Raw genomic sequence first — 18,387 nt, 5'->3', positions numbered from 1 at the left:
AAAAAATGCATTCAGCTTTCCTCCATGGGAGGGGCCACATTGACAGGGCAACAATCCTATACATTATCACACAACTGCTTGAAAACAAACCAACATACAGAAGAAAACAGACGTCATTAGGCTCAAATGCTTGTCAGGAGAGATGTGTGTGTGCGTGTGCGTGCGTGTGCATGCGTGCGTGACGTGCGTGCGTGACGTGCGTGTGTGTGTGTGTGTGTGTGTGTGTGTGTGTGTGTGTGTGTGTGTGTGTGTGTGTGTGTGTGTGTGTGTGTGTTGCATCATGCTGCATCCCCGCTCTCCCCCCAGGGGTCTCTGTATCGGTTAAAGCTGATCAGCTGGCAGTGGAACTCGGTGAGCGCTCGGGGCATGGGCGCCACTTCCTCCCACTGACTCCTCCCCCTGTAGAACACCTGCACAGGTGATGACGAGAGACAAGGTGACAAACGTGAGTCGTGCACAAATTCAGTGGTGGGGGAAAATTACTCAAATGTTAATTTACTTAAAGGTAGTGTAACTGATTTTCTTTGGTTAAAATAAGTGTTAAAAAGCTCTATAATATTGCTATAGAGTGTTTGTTCAGTAACAGGAGTCTCCATGTCTCTCCAGCTTTTCATTAAACAGAAAATGCATTTTCAGAAACTGAAACTGGGATAGCTATTTTCTCCAATCAGGATAGAGAACGCAGTCAGGATACAGATTACACAAGTGGAACTGTATGTATGACTATGTGATGACACAAAGGAATGAGCAGATAAATATGGAACAGGAACACTATAAAACTAGAAAAAGTGCCCTTCCGGGCACAGGTCTCCACCAGGAGGATAGGAGTGTGTGTGATGTTTGGCAAAATGTTTAGGAGGATGTTTTTTTTATTTGTTTTTGCAACAATTGTCTTCATTTTGTTGAGGAGAGCCAGATCACTCATAGCATCTCTGAGGATAGAATTCTGGATGAGCAGGACATGTGCAGAATTTTGTACAAAACGGGCCACTCCTGAAAACTTTGGAAGGCAATGTTAGCCAATCAGTGTACAATCTGAGAAATCCAACAGACTCGTCTTGATCACATGACTACAGAGATCATGTATTTCTGTAGCCATTTCTTCATACGCCTTTGATGGCAATTGGATGATTTGAGGCATTTTGTTCCAAAAATGTGTTTTGCAAAAATCAACCTGTTGGTGGCGCTATAACAGGCCAATGTGAAAAGGGTGGGATATATTCCTCAGCCTAAGAAAATGTGTGAAAGATTTCACGTAAATTGCATGCTGCGTTCATGATTTGAGGCTATTGTTCAAAACGGGGCAATCTTGCAAACTGTGAAAGCCAATTATAGCCAATTAGGATGGAATATGAAATATCAGACAGATCCGACTTGAGCACATGACCATAGAGATATGGTCATGTAACGATTTGTGAGATTTTTGGACAGAATCTGGAGGAGTAATATCAAAAAATGTGTTTTACAAAAGTCGGCCTCCTGGTGGCGCTATAAAAGGCAGATGCGGAAAATGCAGGTCAAAGGTTTGTCCTTGGCCTCTAGGGAGTGTGCATGCAACGTTTCACGCAGATTGGTGCAGTTTTAGGTAATAAATGTGAAAAGCTGCCTCATGGTGGCGCTATAACAGGCCGTTCTGGAAAGTGTGGGGCAGAGGTTCATCGTTGGCATCCAGGTAGTGTGTGTGCAAAGTTTGGCATCGGCCGGGTTAACGGTGCCGGAGATTAGCTGTACACAGACGGACGGAAGGAAGGACGGACGGACGGACGGACACACACACACGGACGGAGTGCAAAACATACTCTCTCCCCATGCCTTCGGCCTGGTGGAGACAAAAATAGCTTACCCATCTGAAAATGTTTTTTCTGTTTATTAAAGAGCTGGAGAGACAAGGGAGTGCATTGCAACGTGCAAGGGGGGCTTTGATAACGTTAAACAGAGGTACGTTTGTCAACACTGCGTTACCCAGATAATTCATGCCGTTTATTGCCGTATCGATACAGCAGCCTCTCGATCAATTCACCTATCGTCCGGATGTCCGATCGATGTATTGCCATATCGATTAATTGGATGCACCACTACTCTATAGCAATGATTACTATCAGAATATTTAACCTTTTAACAAAAAACTCTTTGTTTTAACCAAAAAATATCACTTACACTACCTTTAAGTAAAAGTATAAATACTGTAATGGAGAAATAAAATACTCCGTTACAAGTAAAAGTCCGGAATTCAAACTGTACTTGAGTAAAAGTACAAAGGTATCAGCATCAAAATCTATCTATATCAATAAATGCAAATTTGACACACGCGTTCCACACCCCCACATGGAGTGCAGTGCCCGGTGTCGAGTCTGTCGGACCCACAGTTGTCCACTGGACAGGGCCCTTGCCCAGGGTCCATATATGGAGCTGGCCTGTCCTGACATCACAACACAACACTCCATATTTGGGCATGCCATCTTTTGAAAATAGCTGATCTACAACCAAGTGTGAGGGGTTTAAAGATAAAACCTAAGCCTCCCGAATTGCTCACAGACGATCAGGGCCGGCCTGAATTTAAAATATGTTTGATATGTATCTGCATGATTACCGTACATCACTGCCGTCCGAGTGGGACGTGACAAGTCTACAAGGAGGACTTTTGACATGGCGACTGATTGAAACAAGGTGTGGTGTGTTGGACAGCTGATGCTTGTGGATATGTGGCAAGAACACGACTGTCTCCATAACGTGTCTTCCCAGACACAGCAGACAGTTTAACCGGCTCCATTGTCTCCGTGCACGTGAGATGGGTTGAGGTCACCAATCACAAATCGTGTAGTGTTTCAGTATTGTTTCAGCTCGTATTGTTTCAGCTCGAGACTCAAAAGTTTAAAACTCAAACTTTAATACAAAGATATATTATGAATGAATCACTTGAGCCCTATTTCAAAAATACTATTTGATATTTATTTTTTTGAAAATGTAGATTTGTTTTTGTTATTATTAATTATGATAAAAACGGAAACAATTGGCTGTACTCGCTACCCATAAAAAAGAGATCAAAATTAAAATGCTAACCCTAACCCAAAAATTAGGGAAATTTATGTTGGATTAGATTGGAGAAATTTATAAGATTGTCTTGTAGTGTGTGTTGCAGCCATATTATTTCAAAAATAATTTAAGGTTTTAAAACTCCTGTTTGTGTGTCTGTGTGTACCACGGAATGTGATGATGTATGATGATAAGAGCGCCCCTCACTTCAGACAAGAGTATTTTTGTCAGGTGAAACCTGACATATAGCTCATGAAATGTAAGCGACCTAGTCATGATTGGCTGCCCCCTAAGCCAATGGGAGTCTGACCCCATACTGTGAAACGCCGCCAGCCAATTCGCGTAGTAGCGACCTAGTCATGATTGGCTGCGTCCTAAGCCCTGACACGACATAACGCGGAAGTCTGCTCCCACACTGCAACGCCGCAGCGAGGAGCCACTGTGACTGACAACAGCTAATGTTATGAGCTAAATGTCTGGAGCTACAGGAAAGCCATAACAAAACACAGTGATTAAACCAACAGAAGAACGTCGGAAATCAACTAAAACAACGGCCGGGAGGTTGTGACACAGAAACATACACATTTAAAAAATAAAATAGGGGATGGACGGAGAGATGCACAACAGAGACAGTGCTTGTTTCACCTGACAGTTAATGATACTTGTGTCATTCTTGTTTTTTTTCCTCTTACCTGAACCTCATCTGTGACCTCGTCAGGGGAGTAGTCTCCACCCAGGATGTAGAGTCGGTCTCTCATGCCAACAGCTCCGGCGTTGAAGCCTGCACACTCGAACGAGCCCTCACCCTTCCACACGCATGTCTCTGGACAGAAACTGTACACCTGGGTGGAGAAAGAACCTCATGCTGTTTAAACATCCAGAACCCCTCTGTGTCAAACCAATATGATCCACCAGTTGTTTTGGCACCTCTAGACCATAAATCACACTCGCTAAGTAGTCTCTATCAGCACCACATTCTATCCCTCTCTTTGGCCAGATTCACAACGCCGTTTACACTCATATTGTGGGCATACGAGCATTCCCATTTTATGTGTGGAATTCATCAACTTGAACTGGGCAGACGTTGGTCGTAAAATCCGCTCATTTCCAAGTCCGCTCAGAGGGTGCCGTACCAGTGATCAAGGCATGCGTATATGTATTTAGAATGCTTTAGTTTTCATGCTGAATCAATTAATAGTCCCCAAACTTCAAAAAAATATATGTATGTGCCCAGCATGTCAACACACACATGAATAAAAGAAGAAAATGTGTCAACTTCTTAGCTTATGTTATGCTGATGCAAATTCCACTGGTTTGAATTTGTATTTATTTTGTAGGCTATGTAGTTGCATTCAGAGCTGAATTATTAGGTTGCTCAGCATGTTGACACACTGCAGCCAATACAAGTTTCACATAATAATTTAAACAGACTATTGTGCCTTTGCTGAATGAGTACCTATCTGCCTCCATTTGCGTCGTGGTATTAATGTATAATAATGTATATAGATCACATGAACGCCAGTGACGCCACACACAGAATAGCCTAATAACTCTTAAAAACAGTTGCCGCATGAATTAATTAATGAATTAATGCATTTTATTTGTATAGCACCTTTCCAAACATATAGTTACAAAGTGCTTTACAGACAGGTTATAAAACAGGAATCATAAAAACATAAAAACAACAAAACATCAAAGCATGAGGCCCAATTCTGCCTACATGTCATGAATCTGACTGGACTTCTCTTAAGAATTCACTTAGGAAGAAATGTAAGAGGAAGAGTTAGGAACTTATTGGTGCATGAGGCCCAATATTCTACCATGACTCACCTTGTACGTGGACAGGTCACAGAGGTACAGTGTGTCGTCGCTGGACACCGCCTTGACCAGCGTGGCGTGGAAGAAGTTACCAAACTCGGCCACCAGGCGGCTCCACTGGTCCTGCTTGGCGTCATAGCGGAAGAAACAGTCCAGGGAGGGGTTGAAGGAGTCGGTGATCTCCACCTCTGAGCCCAGGGTGTATATTATGCCGCCGCAGACCGTGGCTTCAGGGTAGTAGATGGCTGTGGGCAGCGCACTGACACAGGTTATTAGTCAATGAGTTAAAGGTCTGTCATATGACGTAATTTCCGAAAGCCAGACGTTGGAGGGGCTAGAAAAATAAACTAAACAGGCAAACCCAGTTTACTAAACTAACTAAACTAAACTAAACTAAACTAAACTAAACTAAACTAAACTAAACTAAACTAAACTAAACTAAACTAAACTAAACTAAACTAAACTAAACTAAACTAAACTAAAAATAATCACACTCATGTGAAGTGAGTGGTGCCTGCATGATGATGATGATGATGATATCTGATGATGTCTGCCATCTGCAATCTGGGTGGGTGGACAGCCATATAAAGCCACATATTGGAGTAACCGCAAGCACGGAGCAGCGCATGTTCGCCAACCTTAATCCGGTCGCCAACCTTAACGCATGTTCGCCAACCTTAATCCGGTCGTTTTCCGCATGTCGGACCAATGATCGTATATGGACCCCCAATAATGTAGCAGTATAAGGCTATTATTGCACAATAATGTACACATACACAGTGTACGGTAAATCTGAAATTGGCAAGCATGAAATGTAGTTTAGTAGATTTCCAAACACATTATTATAGTGTGGAGGCAAATGCACATGGTGTGGTAGGAGAAGGCAAACGGACAGATATGGATTAACAGGATGTCCACTCACTAGGCGATTTTAATATAATTATGATAGTAATGAAAAAATCTAAAGTATAATTACCTTGCAGAGTGCCAGGTCTGAGACAGAGGGTCATAATACTCCACCTAAATGAGAACAGAAGAACAGAACGGATTATATGATCTTTATTGTGTTCTCATGATTTGCTCCTACAGTATAATTATATGTTGTCGGAGATAATTTAAAGAAATGTTGCATCTCCATATTTTTCTTTTTCTTTTTCTTTTTCTTTTTCTTTTTCTTTTTCTTTTCTTTTTCTTTTTCTTTTTCTTTTCTTTTTCTTTTTCTTTTTCTTTTTCTTCTGTTCATACTACAGCGTCACACAAATGCATTAAAAGTAGCAGATTCACAAGCTCAAAACGCAGCACGAAGCAACGTGTTTTGAGCTTGCAGATCAGCTCCTTTTGCTACTTTTGAATCCTGAAAAGTAACAGTTTTGGACATATGAGGCTTCCATCCGACAGAGACGATAGTATGTGTTACCTCTAGTAAGCTTAGAGCCCCTCCTCTGGAGCCCCCGGTCCGTCCCCCGATGACGTACACTCTGTCCAGGCATGTGACAGCGGTGTGCATGGTGCGGGGCTTGGACATGGCAGGGACGGAGGTGACAGTCCCACTGACGGGACAGTAGCACCACACCTCGTCCGTGGCGTCATGGAACGGCTCGGCCACATGGAGGCGCACCGCCCGGCAGCAGTTACCCCGGCAACCACCCGTCACAAACATCTTAGGGGATAGGAGATTAGTAGTCATTAGTATAGCTTGTGGGATCTTGGAAGTCGTATTCTTTTTATTAGTTATTTTTTATGTTTTAATTCCTCTTCATATGACCACCACGCTCTGACTATAGGTGCGCTACCCGTTCAAAACATATCAAAATAAAGGTAGTGGGTCGCACACACCTGACTATTTGACTGCGGTTCAAATAGTTTATTTCATATTTGAACAAATAAGGACAAACGTTTCAGCTATCCAGCCTTCATCAGTTATTTTTTAATTCATCCATGGAGGCCCTCTATACTTAGTTAATTGATGACCTTTGACTCTGTACTTGGTCTGCTCTTTTGTGCCTATATACGCCAAACCTCTTCGCCGAAAATAGCCGTTCTAAAGCCCTGACCTGCTTTCTCTTACTCTCTCGTTCACACACGCACTCGGACGGACGGACGGACGGACGGACGAACGCACGCACGCACGCACGCACGCACGCACGCACGCACGCACGCACGCACGCACGCACGCACGCACGCACGCACGCACACTCTCTCTGTTCCTATTGATCTCTGCTCTCTCTCTCTCTCTCTCTCTCTCTCTCAAAAGGATAACACAAAAAAGCTTACATCTTGTTTCCATTGCGGTCCTATATGAGGTGTGCATGATGTCATGTAGTGTGGTGCTGTTGAGTGCAGAGTTCATGATGTAAATCTACAAACCCTCAACAAGCTTCTACATCAGACTATTTTGAGTGGCCGCATAGCGACCTGAACCTATAGTAAGGTTCACTATAGGACAATAGTTAGTCACTGTTAATTTGTGTCTTGAAAACAACAGAAATGATGGAGCTTTCGCAAAAACGTGCTTGTCAACGTGCTGTGTCAAACTGTCAATAAGGTTCACCTACCTTCTCAGCATAGCTGGTGAGGTAAGAGCCGGACGGGTCGGGAACCATCACTGTGCCCTGTCCCTGTCCCCCCGGGCCCTGCTGCTGGCCTGTCCCCTGTCCCTGTCCCCCCGGGCCCTGCTGCTGGCCTGTCCCCAGGTCCCTCCAGTGGTCCGTTTCCAGGCAGTAGCAGAAGGTGTGGCGGATCTCGCCATTCTCCTCCGTCTTGTGGACGTAGATGTACGTCTGTGTGGTGGCGGGGCGTGCGTCGGAGAGCAGCCCGGCGTGCTGACTCTGTCTGTCCTGGGCCTCCGACAGGAGGGCGAGACACGACTCGTCGCCGCGCAGGAGAGCGTCTGAGTCGCGCAGGGCCTTGCAGGGAGATGGAGACATTGTTGATTTTGACTGAACTTTTGAGGGGCGCTAGCCCCTCCTATACACAGGTTTAATGTTTGTCTTTAGTTCAATGTTTGTTTTGTAAACGCCATTGACAATGAAGGGAACATTTACGTCATAATGTGCCTCATTACGTCATATTGTCTCTTTATTGTTAATGGCGTTTAATGTTTGTGTTGTTTGTTTTACATCAACATTACATCACCTAATCAACATGAGTTAGACTTTAATATATTAGCGCCCCTCACTTCACACGGATGTGATTTTTGTATTTAGTTTTAGTAATACATTTTCATTTAGTTTTAGTCATGTTTTAGTCATCTCAAACTGAGATGAACAGCGAACCTTGCAGTCCCATCCTAGCCTGGGTAAACACCTTTACCCAGGCTTTATTCACCTTCATGAATAAATAAAAGGTAGAACCTGCCCACCACCCCTGTTTGAGAAAGGAATTGATTAATTTGAGTTTACATTTGAATACAGAAGAAACCTGAGTTAAACTCATTATTTGGCTTTATTGACGAGAACCTAAGTTAACCACTTACCACCCTGGATCATCCTGGTCTCCTCCTCCTCGCTGGTCCCCCTGCCCCCCTGCAAAGAGAAAAGACTGTTGCCTATGCTATACCACTTACCTGAATTCCCTACTTACCCCCCCCCCCCCCCCCCCCACACACACACACACACACACACACTTTGTATGTTGACATGTACCTTTAGTGCAGGTGCAGGTAGTTGATGCGGTCGAGTCAGAGACAGTAGTCGTGGCAACAGCTTCCGTCTCCCTATGACATCATGACGTATCCAACGCAGTAGTGACATCACCACTGCCTCTTCGCCGGGCATGCTCAGTGCATCCGACCTCAGGCACCCGTCCAACACATTCACCTGTAGTAAGACATTTATTCTCATTTTTTTTACTAGAGTTTGGGCCGCACACAGCCCTCACACCTGTGTCGTACTGTAGGCTACTCCCACGGCCTGGCGTGGCACCTGTCAGCAAGGGAGTGTTAGGCGGGTGAAGTAGAACAAAGACTCTATGTCCTCCCGGTGGGGGTTCCTCACTGCATGAGCCAGTAGGATATACAACAGCAGTGACAATACACATAAATGTGTATGGGAAGTAATCAATTGCTATAATGATGAAGAAGAAAAGTGAAAAAGAAAGGAAAAAAGAGGCCCTTTGACTTAATATAAATATAATATATAAAAACAAGTATAAACCATACGTGATAAAGTGGGGGTACATACTACGTTATTAGCGTACTAGCAGTGTGCACAACAAAGTCCAGCTGTTTGTGACGCAATAAAAAGGAGGGTATTGTAATATTTTGTTCTCTAAGACAGTTGGGTCAGATGTATGGCTTTGCAAAGATAAAGCACTTTACACCAGATGGAACAAGCCATCTGGTGGGTGGCAGTGGCTCAAGGAAGAGTGGCTGGGAATCCATCCCTGCTTCGTGTCGAAGTGTGCTTGAGCAAGACACTGAACCCCTAACAGTTACATTTATTCTCATAGTTAAATCAAGTATTACCTGACTTTTTTTTTTTTTACTAGAGTTTGGGCCGCACACAGCCCTCACACCTGTGTCGCACCTCCGATCCGACCGATATGCCCATATATGGAGATCTCCGTATGTGTCATTCCTTGTCCCTTTTATGCCCATATGCATATGGAGATCCCTGATATAATCATGCCCATATATGTCATCTACAGGTAAGTAATGACACCTATAGGTCACCTATTGCATCAGTGTGAATAAATGCAAAGCTCGCGAGGGTCTTCCACTTCCTTTTCCGTTGACAGAAAGAGCCAATGTCTAGTGCCAAACCCAAAATTGTGAAGCCGAGTGGCGAAAAGCCAGACGAGTTTGAGTCTGGGGTCGCCCAGGCTCTCCAGGAGTTGGAGATGAACTCTGATATGAAGGCTCAGCTCAGAGAACTGTACATCCAAGGTGCAAAGGAAATTGAAGTTGGTGGTAACAGGAAAGCAATAATCATCTTTGTTCCTGTGCCTCAGCTGAAGTCCTTCCAGAAGATTCAGGTTCGTCTGGTGAGAGAGCTGGAGAAGAAGTTCAGTGGAAGGTATGTGGTCTTCATCGCAAAGAGGACGATGCTGCCCAAACAAACCAGGACAAGTCGCACAAATAATCAACAGAAGTGCCCCAGGAGCCGTACACTGACGTCCGTGCACAGCGCCATTCTGGAGGACCTGGTGTTTCCCAGCGAGATCATGGGGAAGTCGTTCAGGATTAAGAAGATAGACCACGGCGGTCACCTCACGGTCATCAAGGTCTCTCTGGACAAGGCTCAACAGAGCAATGTAGAACCCAAAGTTGAGACCTTCAAAGCTGTCTACAAGAATCTCACAGAAGGCAAAAACATTGATTTCGAATTCACTGACTTTCAGCTGTAAACAGTGCAGATGCCAAACTGTCCAAAAAAGAAATAAAGAAAAGAACATCTATGACAACAACAATCAACCTGATCGGTGCGTGTGACGCAGTGGTAAACCACCGAGGTGCATCCGCTATATGAACAAATTTGGGTGATTTTTTAATGAATTTTTTCGGGCTTTTCTGCCTTTATTTATAAATTAAGTGCAGATAGATAGTAAATGGGGAAAGACAACGATCGCCGGGAACCGGACTCAAACCCGCAATGCACTGCCATGCCGCTTATGTGCCTAGGTGCCTGGACCACTGGACCACACCCAGGCCAGGGAGGGTGATATTTGTCACTGCACGTACTGCAGGCTACTCCCACGGCCTGGCATGGCACCTGTCAGCAAGGGAGTGTTAGGCAGGTGGAGTAGAACAAAGGCTCTATGTCCTCCCGGTGGGGGTTCCTCACTGCATGAGCCAGTAGGATACAACAGCAGTGACAATACACAGAAATGTGTATGGGGAGTAATCAATTGCTATAATGATGAAGAAGAAATGGGAAAAAGAAAGGAAAAAAGAGACCCTTTGACTTAATATAAATATAATATATAAAAACAAGTATAAACCATACGTGATAAAGTGGGGGTACATACTACGTTATTAGCGTACTAGCAGTGTGCACAACAAAGTCCAGCCGTTTGTGACGCAATAAAAAGGAGGGTATTGTAATATTTTGTTCTCTAAGACAGTTGGGCCGTTAAAGATGTATGGCTTTGCAAAGATAAAGCACTTTACACCAGATGGAACAAGCCATCTGGTGGGTGGCAGTGGCTCAAGGAAGAGGGAATCCATCCCTGCTTCGTGTCGAAGTGTGCTTGAGCAAGACACTGAAGCAGTTACAGTAGGGGTTGCTCTGAAAACAAAATATTGTTCTTACAGAACAAATGATGAGTGGGTTGGTGCCTTGCATGGATTCCCCCACTGAGTGTGTACAGTTGGGTGCCACCGATATTGTCCCTTATCATTTGACCCATTTAGGCCTGACCTCAAATTTAAAAAAAAATCCTTCTAAATCCTCCAGTTTTCTGAAATAAATATTTTCACGATTTTTCAAAAATAGCAGACCTACAAGCTCGTAGCGCGCCACTCAGTGGCGCGCTATGAGCTTGTAGATCTGCTATTTTTCAATAGCTAAATTATAACAATGTTTAAAACACCAAAAGGGGTTCCCGCCCAAAATGGGTTAACTGTCCTTTTGCGCAGATCACGCAAACCTCAGCAAAAAGAAAAGGACAATATCGATGGCCTCCAACTGTATGTGTGAATGTAAATCCCATTGTAAAGCACTGTAGATAAAGGCACTATATGAATGCACCATTAAGCTAACCACAATGACTGATCTTGTTCTAAGTCAAATGGAACTTTTCAACTCCCGGATTGGAATCATATTTGGAATATGTTGTCAAGAGAGGCAGAGATTAGAAATCTGGGCCTTAAACGCATTAATGTTTTTCAACATGAAAAACATGGGCTTGTATTTGCCTTGAGTTCTTGACTAAATAAATTACTATAAAAGTGCTTATGACATAATAAGTGTCTAATAACTAATAAGTGGCTACTAATAAGTGGCTACAAATAAATGAAATCTCTACAAACAACACAATGTATGTGTATGGCCAGGACAGAACTCAAATGTATAATTGCATTAAATATTTCTCTTTTTCCCCCTGCTTTTTTATTATGACATTTTCAACACACACCTGCATATCCAGGAAGTCCTGGGTTGCGGAGAGCTCGTGGAAGTTTTGTACCACAAACTCGTTGGCTCTCTGGAGGAGGGATGCAGAGCCGTATACCTCAGCCAAACCCAGCAGTGCCAGACAGTTAGAAAGGTCCAGGGTTCCGATGAGGAATTCACTGCAGGCTTTGGAGAGAACTGAAACCTGAGTGCAGACACAATGGAAAGACTAAACCCACATATTAAGCAACATCGCTTCAGAGGAGTAATTAATACAAAAAAATGTCTTTATCCCACGATTTTTGTAACCCATTTTTTCACCTGGTGGCAAATGCCTAAACTGTAGTCCTGGGCGTTACGTTCCCTCCCTCTGCCAACCTGGGGAGAGTCCCGAATTGAGCTCATGCCTCCTTCAATGAGCAGGCTCCTTCGTATCACCTGGTTTCCCGGGTAGGAACATGTTATTCCAACCAGTTCCTTTCCCGTCCATCAGGCGCCCCGACTGACCAGAGGGAGGCATTATAGAGACCAGGATTACTGCATGTTTTTTGTGAGGGCCTTTCGCCAACCCCACCAATAGGGTTTGGGCACTGATAAGCGGAGGAGAGAACACACCCCCAGCGCATACACCCTACAGCGTCGTCACCGGCGGGAATCGAATCTGGGACCTTCTAACTGTGAGGCAACAGCTCTACTGACTGTGCCAGCGCTACCGTGCCCTCTAATAATTTACTTTAGAAAATATTGTACTTATTATCTTTGTAACAGAAGTCAAATGGGCTCTGGTCGGGTCCTTGCCCAAATGTATTATGTTGTGTCATAGATGACTGAGGTCGTAGTGAAAGATGTCACAGGCTTGTCACTGAACCCCGAGATTCACATGCATGATTTGATTTGGTTTTTTTAGTGGTGCAGTAGTTTATTGAAATAATCCAAGTGTATGTTGGGAGGAAGTCATTGGCCTAAAGATTCAATCGGGGAGAAAAAGGGCCCCCAAAAAAGTTAAATGTAAAAAAAGAAGAAAAAAAAAAGCTTAAGTGGTTGATAAGACCACTATCTAACTATAATTCACTCAATGTCTGAATGAATGAATGAATAAATGAATGAATGTCTGAAACACCCTTGTTTTCCATTTAACAAAGTATTGATTAATAATTAATTTATTAGTGAATCGGCTGAAAACGCCTTCCAACGGAATGTCCAATTCACATGTCGAGGGTGGTTTAATCAACAGAGAGCCCAAAGCAATTCCATTTTCATCCATAGGGAAAAATCCCCTCCTAATTACTTACACATGTTCACAGGGGTGACTTGACATTGTCATTAGCTAGCTAAATCAGTGGTAGGGCCCTACATTTCCCAAGGCGTCTGTGCCATCGAGCCAACCACAATTGGCAATTTCCCCAGAATTGCACCTTTCCTGTAATACTTGCGGGTCCATGTGTTTGGTTATAGCCATACATACCTACAGTCTGAGTCCGAGACCCTGTCACCCTACCCAAAACCCTAACCTAACCCTAACCGCACACGGACGGCACAGTGATATTTAACCCGCCACAGGTTACTTTTAACCCGCAGCACATGTCAGGTGTAACCCGTATGTCTAACCAACGTAGGCCTACTGTATGCATGGTTGGTATGTCTAAGCAACGTAGGCCTACTGTATGCATGGTTGGTATGTCTAACCAACATATGCACCCCACGGGCAAGTGCCTCTGACACCAGACTGATTACAACTCAAAATACATCAATAATATCAATAATAGGATCTATTACATCGCTGTACCCACACTGTACATACTTTGGTGTTCATATATTTGAACGGGTAAGGACCAGTCAAAACAAAACATTGCTTCTTGATTGTTCTAAATAATCGAAAATGTAATTGGTAGAATAATGGCTAAGAAAATAATCAATGTTTGCAGGCCTATCTTTCTTTACCTGAAGGAAGGAGGCGAGCTGGAACAGCATGTCCACGTTGCTGTCAGTGATGATGGCCTCTCCAGAGTAGGCAAAGTCCAGAAAGAAATCCACTGCCGAGGGAGGCTGGTTCCCCAGAGTCACGGAGCCATCGTCACGCTCACGCATGTCCACCTCAAACATGGCCCTAAATGTGGAACAATGACAAACTTTTTCATGTCAAGGACCCCCAAATTGACACTAATTAGCCCACGGACCCCCATTTGAAAAGATATGCCAGGGACATAAGAGAATATTTTTACGGCTCTAGCAGTGATTCTAATTTCAAGGACCCCCAGTTTGACATGCAAAATAGTCTACAGACCCCCATTTAATGGCATTTCTATCTCTGGGACCCCAATTTATATTGTAAAATTAATGTTCATTTAACTCTGAGAGTGTACAAATACCCCCTGGAACTCCCTCAAGGAGCCCTGAGGGTCCCCGGACCCCACTTTGGGAACCACTGTATTAAACCACTTCCAACCTTAGAGTATACTCTAAGCTTCCAACCTGCAGTGCCTGTTTTGAGTAGTGTTAAGTACCACAGACGAAAAACAGTCTAAGTCCAAATTTCATTCTGACCCCTCCACGAAAAGGCCTCGTTGTCCTGAACCCTTATCTATCATTTATACATTAAGGATCAATAGTGTGGACTTAGACTGTTATTCGTCTGTGGCATTCACTGAGGATGAGGAAAGGGTAGGCAGTCAGTGCATTACTATGTGGCAATGATGCAGACCGGAAATGGAAAAAAATGGAAATGGAAAAAAAAGAAAAGTATAATGAAATTACACACAAACTCGCAACCTACATTATACAGACACAACATACAGATTCTCATATTGGTGATGGCTTATCTGTTGCATGTCGCAAGTCACTTTGATGCGTGATGCAGCAAATTACAAAACACCTCATCGCTGCAGCTGTCTCTCCCTCTCTCTCCCTCCCTCCCTCTCATGTACTTACACATGCATACATTATGGCTGAGCGATATGGATCGAATCAAATATCACACTATTTATTTTACTAAATAGACACACACACACACACACACACACACACACACACACACACACACACACACACACACACACACACACACACACACACACACACACACACACACACACACACACCTAAAGAAGTCGCTGCATGATGCCAGAACACAGCGGTGGCAGGGGAAGCTGTGCTCCTGGGCCTTGATGGTGAAGTCGAACAGGAGCCCTCTCTCCCTGAATGAACGCAGCACGCTCAGGAGCTGCAGCCCGTGGGCCTCTGACACCCGGAGGTGGGTCCTGTGTTCTGGGACGCCGTTGCACTGTGGCGCCCCGCTGGTGTCTCCATTTGGAAGGCTGCTGCTGCTGTCGTTCTGGGCATCGGTGGGTAGGAACTTGGACAACTCCAGACGTGTATCCATCTTGCCGGTGTCTGACAAGAAGCGGGTGATCGATAAAGGTTAACCACTTAAACCCGTTCACCCATGGGATCTAAAGTAGGCCCCCATCCCTTTTTTTTTACCCCTCCAGACCAAAATGTAGATCTGTAATTTTGCCAGAATGTTTGCACTAGAATAGGGATGCTATGGTTCACATGGTTTTAAGGCATTAGCATTTAATATTAGTTGGATTTTAAAAATCACTGTCGGTCTGAGTGTACACTCGCCCGATATAGACTGAATGAGATGCAGATTAGATACAATGAAGGAGAACATGCATGGAGAGAGGAGAGAAATGGAACAGAGCAATACTGGGGGGGAGAGGGAGAGAGAGAGAGAGAGAGAGAGAGAGAGAGAGAGAGAGAGAGAGAGAGAGAGAGAGAGAGAGAGAGAGAGAGAGAGAGAGAAAGAGAGAGCGAGAGAGAGAGAGAGAGAGAGAGAGAGAGAGAGAGAGAGAGAGAGAGAGAGAGAGAGAGAGAGAGAGAGAGAGAGAAAGAGCTCACAAGAGGAAATTTAACAAATTAATATTGGTAACTTCATTCTATATATTGGGGTAATGCTGACTATTTCATCACTCATTGCTTTGGGCTAGAGACAATTTGAAAGGATAGCCTATGCATGTTCTTGTCTAGCCTTAGTTGTCTAGGAAGGCTTTTACTCTAATTGCACGCTCTTATAAACTACAGTAGATACAAACACTGACAGAATTAAATCTTGAAATGTTTGAAATGTGAAATAAATTATAGAGAGCCACTACTTACCGAATCAGCACCCCATCAGCACCCTGGACAGCTCCTTTTCGCTTTATGCTCTCACTTCCGGAAGAGCGAGATCACGCGAGAGTATGACTCATACAGTAGGTCTTTGTTTTACACTACAGTTGTGATAATAATCATTACTTGCAATAAACCAATTGTAGGAGGAAAATCTAATCGTTTGGTGTGTTGTTGTTTTGTTTTTCAAATTTCAAATTTGTATGTATTATTTTTCTTAGAGGCGCAGTGCCAGATGGGAATTTGAGTTCCTTTGTTTCCAAAGCTGGTCACTGGACAGTTTATGCCGGTGAGTTCTGCTGCAGGATAATTTTGTTTTTGTTGATATTTTGTAAACTATATTGGATGATGCTATTGTTTGTGCACAAATAAAATGAGGGGGGGAGAAGGAAAAAAATACCTTTCTCGCAGCCATTTTGACGGGTATTCTTCACCCGGGATTCTATCCGCAGGGTCTCCCGCGGACACAAACATTTACTGCAAGAGGCTATCCCCGCATATCATGCCGACTACATTTGCATGCTGCGAACACTAGATGGCGATACATTACTGTGTGAACTAGTACAATTTGGTAACTCTAAACGGTGTGTGTGTGTGTGTGTGTGTGTGTGTGTGTGTGTGTGTGTGTGTGTGTGTGTGTGTGTGTGCGTGCGTGCATGCGCGTGTGCGTGTGTGCGTGCGTGTGTTAGAGTTACATTAACTTTATCAAATGGGGTCTGTGAACTAATGCATATCAAACTGGGGGTCCTTGAAATTAAAAAGTTTGAGAATCACTCAAGTAAACTACTGGAACTCCAATATACACTGTAAAACCCTTAGTGCTTATTTAAACTTGGTTTTGAGTTGCAGACCCGTAAAGGCCCATTTGGTGGTTTCTGAACCCAACATTGAGAACCAGTCCTTGGGGGAACCATCCTAAGGGGCACATGGAGGTGAACCATGTAGACAGCACATTTGCCTGTATAGTTTTCAAGGTAACTTTGTTGAGAGTAGAATGTGTGCAGGTGGATACATGTTGGCCTAATGGTGGCAGAGGAAAGGACACTGCAGGGTCACCCACACCAAGGAGACATCCTTGCATAGCAAATTGCATGTCAGTCCAGCCAATAATTGATGTTGGTTGTGACCAAAGTAATGGACGGACAGCCAACATTAGATGAAAATAATTTATCGGTTGATTGAATACTTAATTAGACCGAAATGTATGTAAATAGCACGAGGTACGGTCAGCCATTTTGGATAAAAGGATAACACAAAAAAGTATGTTTCCATTAATAATATTCTTTGTTGTTCATTTGTGATTAAATATGCTTATTTAAACCGGTAAAATTGTCTGGTCTGCCTTTTTTAATTACATTATATTGTTCTAAATTTGTACATGGCAATTTGAATTGTTTTAATGTTGACTCAAAATGATGGTTGTGATAGCCAATGCTGTATGGGAGGTGCAGTGTGAGCTGGGCATTTGAGTTCCGTTTTTTTGAGTGATGGAGGAACCCTTTTTACTATATATCTTGGTTGAGAATGTGTGCAAGTACAGACTAGAGGAAAGGTTAGTGGCAATCCAGCCATTAAGTGATGAAATAGGCTTGTTTGTGACCAAAGTAATAAAAAACAGACATGCTCAACAGACATGCTCAGATGAATATATGTTATTCTGTATATTTCATCATTTGCGAATATGCCAAATATATTTCAATCTGTAAACTAGTCTGGTCTCCCATTTTGAGGGGCGCTGTGCCCTTCCAATGTATTTTGAAATAACGTCATACGGCAGCCAAGGTGGACATTTAAAATGTTTGTTTAGGCCCTAAACAAACATTTTAAATGTCCACCTTGGCTGCCAGACAGTCATTTAGTGCCCTAAACTTTAGGGCACTAAATGACCCTGATTGGGCACTAATGTGACCAACATTTGTTTTATACACTGCACACTGCATTCATGTCTCATAGTGCCAGTGAATCTGCAATCGCATGGCAGCCATAGTGGGCGCCCCTCAATGCACACGAGTGTGATTTTTTGTTGTAGCCTAGGTACAGAGCTGTGACCACGTACATTTGAATTAATCATATCTTTCATTCATGAATCAAACAAACTGCTTCACAGCTTGTAAACAAAGACAAAAAAACACCAAGGTTGAATAACTGATTGATTGACATTGGACAGAGATGTCCCAGCTGAAAACTGTGCTTGCAACTTCTAAGTAGATCATTTCCTTTTTTAACAACAATATATAGTCTTTAAACAGTGTGTAGCATTGCGCAGAAGCAGGGATTGACCCACTCGCCAGACCAACGTGCAACCTGTCGTGCC

General features: G+C 43.6%; 2 protein-coding genes across 2 annotated transcripts; one reads left to right on the top strand and one right to left on the bottom strand.

Annotated features, from left to right (window-relative positions):
* Window positions 1-278: 278 nt before the first annotated feature.
* kbtbd3 (kelch repeat and BTB (POZ) domain containing 3) lies at window positions 279-15,282 on the bottom strand (the record flags this gene model as incomplete). Its single annotated transcript, XM_079513828.1, has 10 exons — window positions 279-410; window positions 3,726-3,875; window positions 4,864-5,110; window positions 5,828-5,871; window positions 6,269-6,511; window positions 7,407-7,757; window positions 8,496-8,669; window positions 11,926-12,108; window positions 13,845-14,010; window positions 15,002-15,282. 10 exons carry the CDS (start codon window positions 15,280-15,282, stop codon window positions 279-281), a joined length of 1,971 nt encoding a protein of 656 aa, XP_079369954.1.
* On the top strand, window positions 9,598-10,197 carry LOC306932914 (small ribosomal subunit protein eS7-like; the record flags this gene model as incomplete). Its single annotated transcript, XM_079514888.1, has 1 exon — window positions 9,598-10,197. The coding sequence occupies one exon, from the start codon at window positions 9,598-9,600 to the stop codon at window positions 10,195-10,197; it is 600 nt and encodes a 199-aa protein (XP_079371014.1).
* Window positions 15,283-18,387: the final 3,105 nt, after the last annotated feature.

The sequence above is a fragment of the Electrona antarctica genome, assembly GCF_951216825.1.
Source record: "Electrona antarctica genome assembly, chromosome: 11".
NCBI lineage: Eukaryota > Metazoa > Chordata > Actinopteri > Myctophiformes > Myctophidae > Electrona > Electrona antarctica.
Note: the sequence above shows the minus strand (reverse complement) of the source record. Positions and strands in the feature narration are given on the sequence as shown.